General features: G+C 40.0%; 3 protein-coding genes across 3 annotated transcripts; 1 reads left to right on the forward strand and 2 right to left on the reverse strand.

Moving 5' to 3' along the window:
- The first annotated feature begins 126 nt into the window (after positions 1-126).
- Positions 127-2,797, forward strand: LOC103397785 (putative glycine-rich cell wall structural protein 1). Its single transcript, XM_025053051.1, has 2 exons — positions 127-355; positions 2,224-2,797. Exon 2 carries the CDS (start codon positions 2,240-2,242, stop codon positions 2,768-2,770), a length of 531 nt encoding a protein of 176 aa, XP_024908819.1. The 5' UTR covers positions 127-355; positions 2,224-2,239; the 3' UTR covers positions 2,771-2,797.
- Positions 2,798-4,040: 1,243 nt separating this feature from the next.
- On the reverse strand, positions 4,041-8,701 carry LOC103397784 (uncharacterized). Its single transcript, XM_025053186.1, has 2 exons — positions 8,647-8,701; positions 4,041-5,442 (listed from the first exon to the last, which is right to left on the reverse strand). The coding sequence occupies exon 2, from the start codon at positions 5,433-5,435 to the stop codon at positions 4,347-4,349; it is 1,089 nt and encodes a 362-aa protein (XP_024908954.1). The 5' UTR covers positions 5,436-5,442; positions 8,647-8,701; the 3' UTR covers positions 4,041-4,346.
- Positions 8,702-9,177: 476 nt separating this feature from the next.
- On the reverse strand, positions 9,178-11,834 carry LOC107990234 (uncharacterized). Its single transcript, XM_025053187.1, is given in 2 exon segments — positions 9,178-10,407; positions 10,410-11,834. Coding segments are annotated over 2 exon segments (1,296 nt in total). The 5' UTR covers positions 11,229-11,834; the 3' UTR covers positions 9,178-9,930.
- Between the last annotated feature and the right edge of the window lie 430 nt (positions 11,835-12,264).

The following is a 12,264-nucleotide window of genomic DNA, read 5'->3' on the forward strand; positions in this document are numbered from 1 at the left end:
GTCTTGAATAACGTGACCAGACAGATGATGTAACCATGGTGACACTGGAAGCTCCTGGAAACCTCATTACATGTTCTGGTCTGCTTAAATAAACCCGATCAAATTAGCAGCCAGCGCAGGTATTTATGGTCGGTGTTGTCGCTGCAGCAGCTTATGGTTCACTCAGCCAATGAGCCGTCAGTGAGTCAGTGATCCACTCCACCTGATTGAGATTGTCTGGAGGAGGATAACAACTTGGCCCTGAAACATACTTTCCATCAGATGGTGGAGAGGAGCTGAGAGGAGCATCATCATCATCGAAGCACCGCTGTCTGAGCTGCTACGTTACTACTGACGACAAACACACATTTAACAGGTGAGAATCACTCCTGACTCTGGTGTCTTGGTGCTGGTTTGGATTTTCATGATTAATGTTTTTATTAGGAATGTCTGATAATATCGGCCCGATATTAGCATAATTATGTAATATCTGTAAGAGCTGTTATTGGTTTTTCCTCCGATAATGAAAACCTGAAACGCAATACCTGGGTCTTTCCAAATGTGTGACCTAAAAATAGTTTTCTAGATAAAGGGCTGTATATGAAACTAGATGGCAGCGTTGCTGCTCATATAATTAATCTATATTAATAATCAGGGAATTGTATGCAGAACGCTGGTTCCAGTAACTCCTACAGATAAATAAATAAATATCACCAGGCCTATATTGTATCGGTTGATACTGGAATCAGAAATGAAGTGTTTGGACAATATCGGCATATCTGATATCAGCAAAAAAAAAAAGTTAATATCAGACATCCTTAGATTTCAGTATTTTCAGGTATTGTAGCAGCGATATTTGATTTTGTTTTGCTCAGCCGTTACATGTAGGTTTTTTTATAACTTTAATAGACAGAGCAATAAAAATAGTATAAATATGACAGTTATATTTATAGTAAATTCACTATAAATAAACTGGATGTTTTAGACGTGAGCTCCAAAGGAAAGAAAAAAAGCAGTCGGAACTGTGGGAAACAGTTGATGAATCTGTGAATCTGACCATTGGAACAAATGTTGTCTGTGGTTCTGGGCCACTGGGCCCTGAACATGAGTCAGTGGATTATTCTCACACTAAGTGACCCGCTGTCATTATAGCTTAACTTGTTAGATGGAGGCAGATTAGACTAAAGAGATTGTTGACAACGCGGTAAATGTCACTTTGCTCAATGGAAAAGTCCTGTCGTCACTGCTGATGCTGATTGGATCATAGGAAAAGTAAAGCTGTGGTTTTTAATTACTATAGTTTCAATACTTCTTATATTAAAACAAAGTTGATGATTTTTTTGTATAATTATGTTCTTTAATCAACACTACAATACTTGTTTATGTTTATAATAAATCACACTATTTGTAGACAATATTTCAACTTCTAAAACAGCAAATATTTTATTACCAATATAAATTCTGACTTCTTGATAACTCCAGAGTCCTAACAGTAGTGGTTGAGAATGACTGTATTTGCTCCAACAGCAGAATGTCAGACAGACTAGATCTTCGTTAAAGGGCATTAGAGATTATGAAAGTTACGTATCTGACCGCGCGTCAGCTGTTGTGCAGTTGTGTTGGAGTGTGTAATGGTGCTTGTGTAAGATCTGTTTGTTAAAGCTGGATTACAGAGCTGTGATCTGAGCTGCTCTTCATTTATTACGGGTAAACACAACAAGACTTCAAGGTGTCCTTTTACCGGTTCTGGGACCGGTACCGGTCCGTTGGTCATTAAATAACAGGTCGCAGTGAAAGATTTAATAATTTACTTAATTTAAATAGAATACAGTTATTGGCATTTACTTCATTTTAAAATAATAATAATAATGTTTTTCAAAATAATACGTCTTTAAGATTTCGATAATAACAAAATAAAGTCTAAAAGGTGTTTTATTTTGAAAATGTACTTTACTTTTTTTCTTTTTAGTAGGTAAAAACGTGGTCTGCAGAAGTACTTTTCAATAAATACCGAGAGTTGATCATAGGGCATTCACCTGTAAACTGATAATATTCAGGGTGTTACGTCAGTGGCTGTAATCACCTCATCTCGCCTGCAGAGGGTGTTATTAAGTTGTTATTGTTGTAGTTATTATTCAGATTTTGTTTAAAATATGTCCTTTTATCTTTATTTTCTAGTAAATTCCTGTTAATTATTTTTATTTATAAATAAAAAGAATGTTACTAAAATTTCTTTTTTTACAGATTAAAGAAAAGAAAAATGATGACCCTTCAGAAACGGCCCCTGACTGTGGCCCTTTGCCTGCTGCTCCTGGTTGCTCTCTTACCAAATGCAGAAGCCCGTGGGCGTGGGCGTGGAGGTAGCTTTGGCCGAGGCCGAGGCGGAGGAGGGTTTATGGGAGGTGGTAGGGGTCATGCCTACAGACCAGTGGTGGTCCAGAGCAGTGGACCCAGTGCTGGGAAAGTAGCAGGAGCAGCCGCAGCAGGAGCCATAGGAGGAGCCATGCTGGGGTCTGCCTTGAGCCGCCCAGGATACGGACATGGATATGGAGGAGGGATGGGTGGGTACGGAGGGTACGGAGGAGGGTACGGAGGAGGCTACGGCTACGGCTACCCACGGTTTGGAGGTGGTTATGGAAGTTATGGCCCCAGACCTGGCTATGAACCTGAAGGTTCTGGAGACATGGAGTACTACACCGGAGCATCCAGTGGGCCCGTCTACAACAGTGCTATCGTTGTTTTCGGCTCCTTAATGCTACTGCTAATGAGCCACTGGGTGGCGCTCATGTAGAGCTGGAGACAGACCTGAGTTGCGAGGTCAGAATTGGCCAAAAATAACTCCGAACCCTAACGCCACAGAGAGCTATTTTTTTAACATAAAAATATCCGGTGGTGTGACAAAAAAAAATCACACCAAAATGAAAAGCTGCCAACCGCTCCAATTGAGGTTTTTTTTATTAGGTCAGGAGCAGAAAATAAACCTGAAATTAATGAACACACACTTCCTGTCAGAATGGTGTGTTCACTGCCAACGTAATCTAGTCTCTTGTCCAGTCTTTTTTTTATACGTTCATCATTTTGTGAAGATTTAAATGATTACTCTTTGTTTTCTAACAGACACATTACCTGTTTAGTTTAAAAAAATCAAAAAAGGAAAATACATTTTAAGTAAATGTAAACGGAAGTCAAAGTTACGTTATGTCCAGCCGGATACATCCGGTTTAGAGCAGCATGGTGGTTTGTTTGCTCTGCGTAGTTCGTTTTTACGCAGTACGTCTTTAGAGTTTAAAGTTTAAGAGTAAATTAATATTTACTGACTGAATGTATATTTTAGTCAACAGTTCCAAACGAGTACCCCTGCACTTTAAAGGAGCGTCCCGCTGCGCTCTACACAGGTTATTTAAGCTAATGCTAGCTTTGTTAGTGTTTATTGTTGTTATGTGCTTTATGTAAAAGAACAAACAAAAAGAGCAACAAAAAAACTGTTAAAAACAAACTTTTTAAAAAAAGTTTCCTATTGTTTGTACACAGTGTTAAGATACTGTATGTAAGTGTGTCAGTAGTTTAGATGATATTTTGTGACCTCCACCTGCACAGTGTTGTCAAATATAGGGCACTGGTTTTTAGATCCAGTGGATCAACATGCTGTTTTAGTCACTGCCAATAAAATTCACTTGTCATCTCAGATTTTCATTGTTATATATTTATATTTATTTATATGTGTTTGTGTGATTTTATGTGTAGCTATATATTTATATATGTATATAAATGCACTGCATATATTAAAAAGTATTAGTCTTATATTTTAGAACTTATATTTTAACTAAACTAATTTAAAAGTAAAAACACTTTAAATTGCAAAGACAGGTCAGAAATGTAAATCCACAACATAAAGAAATGTAGTGTATCCTGAAGTTTAAAGACATTTTAAAAAAACAACAGTGGGCTAACAGTACATTTCTGATTTTAATAGCAAATGGAATTAAAATAACCTTTAACTTGTACTAAAAATTTAAATTTTTGCTACAAAAAGATATAAGCATACTGCCATCCAAAGGGGAGCAGAGACTATGACATCCCAGACTTTTTTGTATTGTTAGAGATTTATTAAAATACACACAAATATAAATGTACCACAGTCATCACCACAGTTAATAAATCAGATCACAGTTAACAACATCTCTGTCATACATGTAGACAGGGAGAACTCTCTCCACGTCATCTACATGGACTCCATATTGGTTTATCAACCCAGATGACCTCACATACAAATGCTGTTTGAGTTCCTTCCTTCAGACATTTACAAAATGCAATTAAACAACAATTACCGCAATTATTATCCACCAGTTTTCCTGCCCTGGAAGGCCTTATTGTAGCAGGACGTTGCTGTTTACCAACATCACCACTACACCACCGACCACTGCTAAAAGCCCTCTCCAGCCCACCTCTAGTCCCTGCCCTCCTGCTGCATGTCTCTGCAGATACTTCTCAGAGTAAGCCATGTAGAGTTCCAAACATTTCCTGGCCTTTATCTGGTCGATCAGAGCAGGATAGCCGATCTCCACGATGCTGACTGTGTCACCATCGCCCTGATCATCGCCGACAGCCTCGGACGCAGGATTAGGTTCAGGCTTGGTCATGCGGGTCGTGTTTTCTGCCGCCTCTTCGTTGCCTGTGTCTGTCCTAGGATTCTCCGCAGGTAGAAGATCTGTTTTCTTCATGCACGAGTCCATGAAGTTGTCGTAGGTCTCAGTGGGCCGACCATACTTGTAGTCCCTGCCGTAGTCGTTGTCATCAGTCGACCTGATGCCGTACCGCCTGTACATATAGTGATTGTAGTAGTACTCCTCTTCTGGGCTGTGGAAGTGAAAGTGAGGGCGTGGGAACCTTCCTAACCCGTAGCCTAGAGCCATTCCTGCAAAAGCGCCCCCTGCTGCTGCCACAACTGCACTGTGGCCAAACCCTCTGGATCTGTCTTGTGGGTACATTCCCATAGACTGAACAGAGTGGGAGAAGGGTGACCCACCACCAACACCGTAGCCTCCATAACCAAAGCTGCCTCCATAGTGAGGGCTGAGGATCCTGTTGTTGGGGTTTTGGTTGATGTATCCACCTGGATAACCGCCATGACCCCCGTAACCTCCATAGGTTCTCCCATTAGGGTTACCCTGCACAGGATACTGGTGGTGGTAGCCCCACGCCTGCCGGGGATACCCAGATCTGGTCCCATAATGGCTTTGCCCATGCTGTTTATGGTGACCACCCTTAGAGGAAGAGCCATGGACATTCTTCTGACCTGTGTTTGTGTTGGAGCGGCCAAAGCCGCGTCTCCATGCTGGGAACTTCTTTGCGCTGAAGCCTTTTCCAAAGCCGCCGCCTCCTCTCTTAGCCAGAGATGAATAGGTGTGAAACAAAATGACTAACAGACACAAAGTGGACCATGTGTACTGCTTCATCTCTGCCCTGTGGGAGGGTGGGGCCGGGGGTTTAAAAAACAGAGAGGGAAATTGTTTTTCAATTTTGTTTGTATAAACTAAATTCACTAAACACACTTGTTGAAATGGACTTTACAAGAAGTCTCCAGTAGATCTTGACTCAGTGTTGCTGTTACGTTTTAAACTAGTGTTTCCCAAACTTCTGGGGACCCATATTCACAATCCTTCGCGACCCAAGTCAATAGACATTATTCGTAAACTCTTGGGAAACATGATGCAAGACGACCCAAAAATAATTCTCTTGCGATCCACCTGAGGGTCATGACCCAGTCTTTGGGAAACAATGTTTTAAATTAATGTCTATTGTTTAAGGCATTTAATTAATTATTCATAATTATTTATTCTATTGCCATTCTGTTTTCGCTACATAATCTCCAGCTAAACAACACTGGCAGTGAAGAAACAACACTTCTCAAATGTGTAGCTGACATCATTATCTTATCGTCTTGTGCTCCCTTCAGGTGCCACAGGACAATATCACATGTCTCAGTCTTACCATATCCATTACCCACTCCACTGTGACCCCAACTTAATGCCTGATTAAAACATCTTAATGCCTTTGTTCACCGCGTCCATAACTCTTCTTTCTTTCTCTAACCATGACAATGTAGTTATAGTATTTGAATATATCCTTCATTACCGCCTCTACTCATCGTACTAGTATAGGGGTAGTCTATCTTTCCACTACAGAGCGTTGTTCAGTTTCTTTAAGCTTCTGGAACGATTGTAGTTGTGTTTTGTTAGTGCCGAAAGGATGTTAAATGTAATACATTTTAAATAGCCATAATTTAATTATTTAGTTATACTATAACAATATAGCCTTTGGTATGGATTTAACATCTCACAAAAAGCCTGTATAGGCTGTCTTATATTATCTAAAATATAATAAAGGAATCAATTAAACATACTGTATATTGTCTAAATAATAACACTGACTAACAAAATAATTATTAAAAAAAAAACCTAAATAGTAATAACCTAATGTTATATGTTAGATATAAAGACCAACACTGGTGGATAGATTCAGCTGCTGCGGTAGGACAGAGTACTGTGTAAACAGCAGTTATTCCAAATGAACGGTAAACAAAGAAAGACTACATTATGGTGATGATCTTTCTTACCTTCACCGATAACGGATGTTTGATTTAATCCTTATTTCCCTAGTTGGTCTCTACGCAAACATTTAATCTTCCGTGAGGATGATGTACCGTTCACACCTAAGGAATCATGTTTGTGACATGATGACGTCACGAGGCGCTATGGATTTGGGTCGCCTAGAAACAAAAACCAGGGGGCGTGGCTTTGTGTGATATATTTTCCAGCTTCACCAATCCATTAAAAAATGGAAGATGGTAATGGAAGATGGAAAATGGAAGAATGGAAAAAAAAGGATTTAAACATTAAATTGTAAGATAAGATTTATTCAAATATTAAAGTTTAAGAAACTGAAATATTTTTATTTTTGTGTTTGTCATTTAAAAATAATCACTCCATTAGCGTTGATTTAGTGGAGAGATACATTAATGTAATGTTGTATTAAAGCTGACAATTCATTTATATTGAAGCAGATTGTTCTGAGCCACTCCCGAATGTTAATTAGGTGTCTTTAAATTAGAAATAATTCAATCGAACCAAATCTAACGTCACGCGAATTTGAGTTCTCTAGTATTAGACGCTAGTGATGGGAAGACCGACTCTTTTTATTGATTCGAATCTTTGACTCTCGAACAGTAAAATGAACGAGTCGTGAACGAATCTTGAACTAATCATTTCATTCGTTTTACAGCAGGTGGCGCTTTAGCCCAATTGTGGGCGTTGTAAAGATGGCTGCGGTTCTCCGACACTAAATAAGGCAACATGGTTTGCTTCCGCTGACAAAGTCTACAAAGTACACAAAATGCCATAAGTAATTAAAACCACGTGAAAAGCTAAGAAATAAAAACACACCACAATGTGAAGATGAATGAGAGCAAAAAAGACCCGAGCTGTCTGTCACGTGACAAATGAAACGAATCTGCGAGAACGAGGCGAAAGATTAGTTCACAGAGAATGATCCGTTTAGAGTGATTAGTTCACAGCAAAAGATTAGTTCACGGCGAAAGATTAGTTCACAGCAAAAGATTAGTTCACAGAGAATGATTCGTTCACAGCAAAAGATTAGTTCATAGAGAGTGATCCGTTTGCAATGAAAGATTAGTTCACAGTGAACGATTCGTTCATAGAGAGTGATTCGTTTGCAATGATAGATTAGTTCACAGTGAAAGATTAGTTCGCAGAGAGTGATTTGTTCGCAGTGAGTGATTAGTTCGCAGAGTGTGATTAGTTCGCAGTGAGTGATTTGTGAGTGATTCGTGAGTTCAATATTAATAAATCTTTCATATGACTCGGGAGTCACGACTCATATGAAAGATTCGTTCATTTTGAACGAATCACTCGCGAACGACACATCACTATTAGACGCTCAAAATCGTCATTGAAATGGTCCTGCAGGAACATGGAAACGTCCCACGGCGACACACACAGTCCATGGTCATTCATAAAGTTACCAAACATTGGTCTGAAGTGACCCTAACCTCAATTTAACGGGCTGTAGTGTGTTTTTGTGGGCGGAAAGTCACGTCTTTTGCCAGACAAGTCCCTTTTATCCTTTTAATGTGCACTGCTCCGAGCTTGCTGAAGTCAAGCTAGGCTAAGCTAGTGGCTCGTTCATTTTTTGATGGAATACCTTGAAAATGCTATTGGACGTAAGTCACAGTATGTACGAGGGACTATTTTGTACTCTTGAATGTGTGGATAAACATATAACCAGCTTGATATATATATTCATGTTTAAGGAATTATAAAGATGTGCTAAAACATATAACCAGCTTGAACATAAAATGCTGCTTAAAGCTAAAACTGAAAACATGCAGATGTAGAGAAAAGGAGCTGCGAGGTTGAGTTAAAACCAAGGTTTGTTGTGACAAGAGGAGTACTTGGTGTGATGGGAAATAGAAACTTTTAGAATACAATTTGACAATGGCTGGATTCATAGTTAGAACACAAGGTCACAACAACAGCACCTGGGCGCGATAAGAACAGGATGAGAAACCAACGGTGTAGATGTAGTGGCCAAAAAGAATGTATGTGTGTGTGTGTAGAACAAATGAAGTCTGTATCGCTTGATACGTACCACCCCTGGATATGTGTGTCAATAACACGAGCCTGAGTTTGTGGAGAGAGCAGGATTCAGCAGCCGACCCCCTGACTCGCCGCTGGACCCTCCCTGTGCACAGGCGAACTCGAGCAACGACTTTTGTCTTTTCTTTATACTTTGTGAAAGTTCTTGATCAACGAATCCGGGGTGGTAAAACCTTACCACAACAAATGCAACTACAAAAAAAATAAAATAAAGGGACAAAGCCGAACGAAAAAGAAGAAATGCAACTACCCACATAATTTCTGACGAAACAACACCTGACTGACGAGTTTTGTTTCAGTGTAAACATTACACCCACGAATACAGAAAGGAGTGGGAATTAAACCCCGAATCAATAGGCTAGTCCGTTACTGGAGATTCTATATAGATGTCTGTGATTTTAAGGCCGATTTCTGTGCCAAACCTTACGATTTAAAAATTAACACACACTTTCTGGACAAGTGCATTTCTATCTCCTGATAAGGTTGAAATACAAGTTTAAAATGACCCCACAATGATTATTGATTATTATTTTTACCTGGTGTCTATGACTGATTATTAGACTTACTTATAAGATAATTGATCACACCTTCCAGTGGATTCACCACCTGCAGGAAGGTTTAGGTACGGTGCAATGTGATTTGGGTGGCGACTGCTTCCCCCGCGACCCGGTAACGGATAAGCGGATGAAAATGGATGGATGGATGGATAATTGATCACATTTTTGATGTCAGATCTGTCAAGAGTTCTCAGATAAATAATTCATTGATGATGTGTATGAGTCAATAATAAAACAAAACAAAAACAAAGATTCCTGGTTCAAATATGTTAGAAGTCTATACTAATCTTAGGAGAATGGTCTCTATACTCTTATAGTAAACGTTGCACTCACGTTACAAAACATTTTCATTCTTTTCCTTACACTCGCACGCCCTCTGCTGTTCACTAGCGGCACCGCAGTCTTGTAAATCCTTTTAACAGACAGGACAGCGAACTCCCTATTTGAACTCAAAAAGGAATGCATATCTTGAACACCATTGTAGGCTGATTTATTTGTATTCGGTGTGCAGTTGGTCATGAGTTAAAAGCAGAGGCTCAATTTCGTTGTATCCCCGTCTTACAATGGCAATAAAGACTATAATAATAATAATAATATTAATAATAATAATCAATATCTGAAGAAAAGAACATCTTTGAAAGTAAATCTATTATTTCTAACTCAAAGAAGGAGAAATCTTCTTTTAATCCCCCTCTGTCTCTGCCCCCTCACTGAAGCTGTCAGTCCAGTCCTGGTAACATGTTGCTGTTCATTATCATCAGTGTCGTGCTGATGGCCACTGCTAAAAAGGCGTGCTGGCCCATTTTAAGCCCCTGGGTTCCATCTTTGGGGGGGTGTTCGGTGGTGGGCTTTTTTTTCTTCAAGTACTTTTCAGAATAAACCAGGTATAACTCCAAACATCTTCTAACTTTCATTTGCTGGATCAGTGCTGGATAGCCGATCTCCACAATACTGACTGTGTCCTCATCATCAGCAGCAGCAGCAGCAGCAGTGGCAGCAGCAGTAGCAGCAGCGGAGGCAGCAGCGGAGGCAGCAGCAGGGTCACGATGACTGACTTCAGACTTGTTTGGATGCTGCGGAGTTGATGCTGCAGAGGTTGTGGTGACTCCTGCTACAGTTCTAGTTCTCAATGTTGTTTTACTGCCGGTGTGTGGTGCTGCAGTAGTAGTTGTAGTAGTATCTGTGGTAGTAGCTGTAGTACTGCTGTGGTAGTAGCTGTAGTACTAGCTGTTGTAGTAGCTGTAGTAGGTGCATGTTGTGTGGTGGTGGTCGTAGCCGCAGTCGTGGCAGCTGTCTTGTCTTTTGTCCTTGGCCTCACCACAGGCAGAAGGTCCATTCTCTTCACACACAAGTCCATGAAGTTGTCGTACATCACTATAGGTCGATTGTACTGGTAGTCCCTGCCGTAGTCGTTGTCATCAGTCGACCTGACGCCGTACCTCCTGTAAATGTAGTGATTGTAGTAGTACTCTTCCTGCGGACTGTGGAATTCAAAGTGCGGTCGTGGGAACCTTCCCAGTCCATAGCCCAGAGCCATTCCTGCAACAGCGCCTTGTGCTGCTGCCATTGCTGCGCTGCGTCCAAACCCTTTGGATTTTTCATTGGGATACACACCCATTGCCTGAACTGAGTGGGAAAAGGGAGAGCCACCCCCAGCAACGTAAACTCCATATCCAAAGCCGCCTCCCAGGTAAGGACTCTGGATTCTGTTGTTTGGATTGGGATATCCTCTATAACCTCCACTGTATGGATATCCTCCTGCTGGGTAACCTCCTGCTGGGTAACCCCCTGCTGGGTAACCCCCTGCTGGGTAGCCCCCTGCTGGTTGTCTTGGTTGATGGTTAGGCAAACCTCCTTGGTTAGCGTAGCTCCCAGGTCGGGCTGGTTGGTTAAACGTGTTGGATTTGGTTTTCGGTGAAAAGATTTTCTTGAACAGGTTTAACCCTGCTCTTCTCTTGGCCAAAGACAAGTCCGTGGTTAAAATGAGCAACAGACACAGGGCAGCCGTTGGTTTCATCGTTCCTTACAGAGAGGAGCTGAGAAAACAACTGCAAGAGATAAGAAATATCACAAACAAATGTTAGATGATACCCCAACCCCACCTCACCCCACTTTCTCTCTGTGGCTGCAAATCAAATGCTTTATGTGCTATTGATATTCTAAACTCACTCCTCGAGGTCCGTTTCTGGTTGTATCCTGCGAAAGGATGTTGGTTTTTTTAATGGCTTGATAATTTTTTGACACAATATCACATAATATGAAGTACCATCAACTTGGATTAGATTCTAAATATTTTCAATAAGGGATCTAGGATGTTGTTTTCCCCTCCACACTGACAAAATAAACTGTGAAAACAGTCAGTCTGTTTGGGATCCAACATAAAACAAACTTCACAGCGTGTGTCCAGAATATTCTGCAGACTTTAAATAGCTCACGGACTCTAACGCTGACTTTGTTAATAACTTTGTTTCAAATATTTTAAAACGCCACCGAGCAACAAACGTAGTAGTTTTCGTTCGTTTTAGTTTCGTTTCGTTTCGTTTTAGTTCATCCGTGAGAGTTTATGTCAGTCTTCGTCATTTGAAAGGACCGTAGGTAGACTACCAAGACGGACCACCGAATCCCCCTCCCCTGATAGAACTCGGTAGTTTGGATTGGCTACGAGTATTTCGTTTCATAATTTAAAATGTATTAATATGGTTTGTTACTATTTTTATCACAAAACAAGTGCATCGCGTGACGTTTATGAGTATTTTCGACAAATTGTATCGTTCCAATCAATAAAATACATTTTCAAAAAGTTTTAATAAAAAGGTTAAATTTATCCAACTCATTCGAAACTATTTCTGTTAAAGTTATTGAAAACCTTTACGATATAAAACCAGCTACAAAGAAGTAGTAAAAGACAATACAAACCACATAAAATGTTATATAAAAATATAAAAAGAGAAAAAATATAAAAATAACTATACAAATAACTATAGGTCAAGAATAACTGACACAATTTCTAGTAGTTGAAAGAAAATGCTTTGTCTGTGCCTCTCTAATCTGAT

Source organism: Cynoglossus semilaevis, chromosome Z, assembly GCF_000523025.1.
Source record: "Cynoglossus semilaevis isolate Cse_v1.0 chromosome Z, Cse_v1.0, whole genome shotgun sequence".
Lineage (NCBI taxonomy): Eukaryota > Metazoa > Chordata > Actinopteri > Pleuronectiformes > Cynoglossidae > Cynoglossus > Cynoglossus semilaevis.

What these genes read in the sequence shown, in the direction of transcription:
- LOC103397785 (XM_025053051.1), top strand. Translation starts at nt 2,240, where the DNA reads ATGATGACCCTTCAGAAACGGCCCCTGACTGTGGCCCTTTGCCTGCTG.
- LOC103397784 (XM_025053186.1), bottom strand. Translation starts at nt 5,435, where the DNA reads ATGAAGCAGTACACATGGTCCACTTTGTGTCTGTTAGTCATTTTGTTT.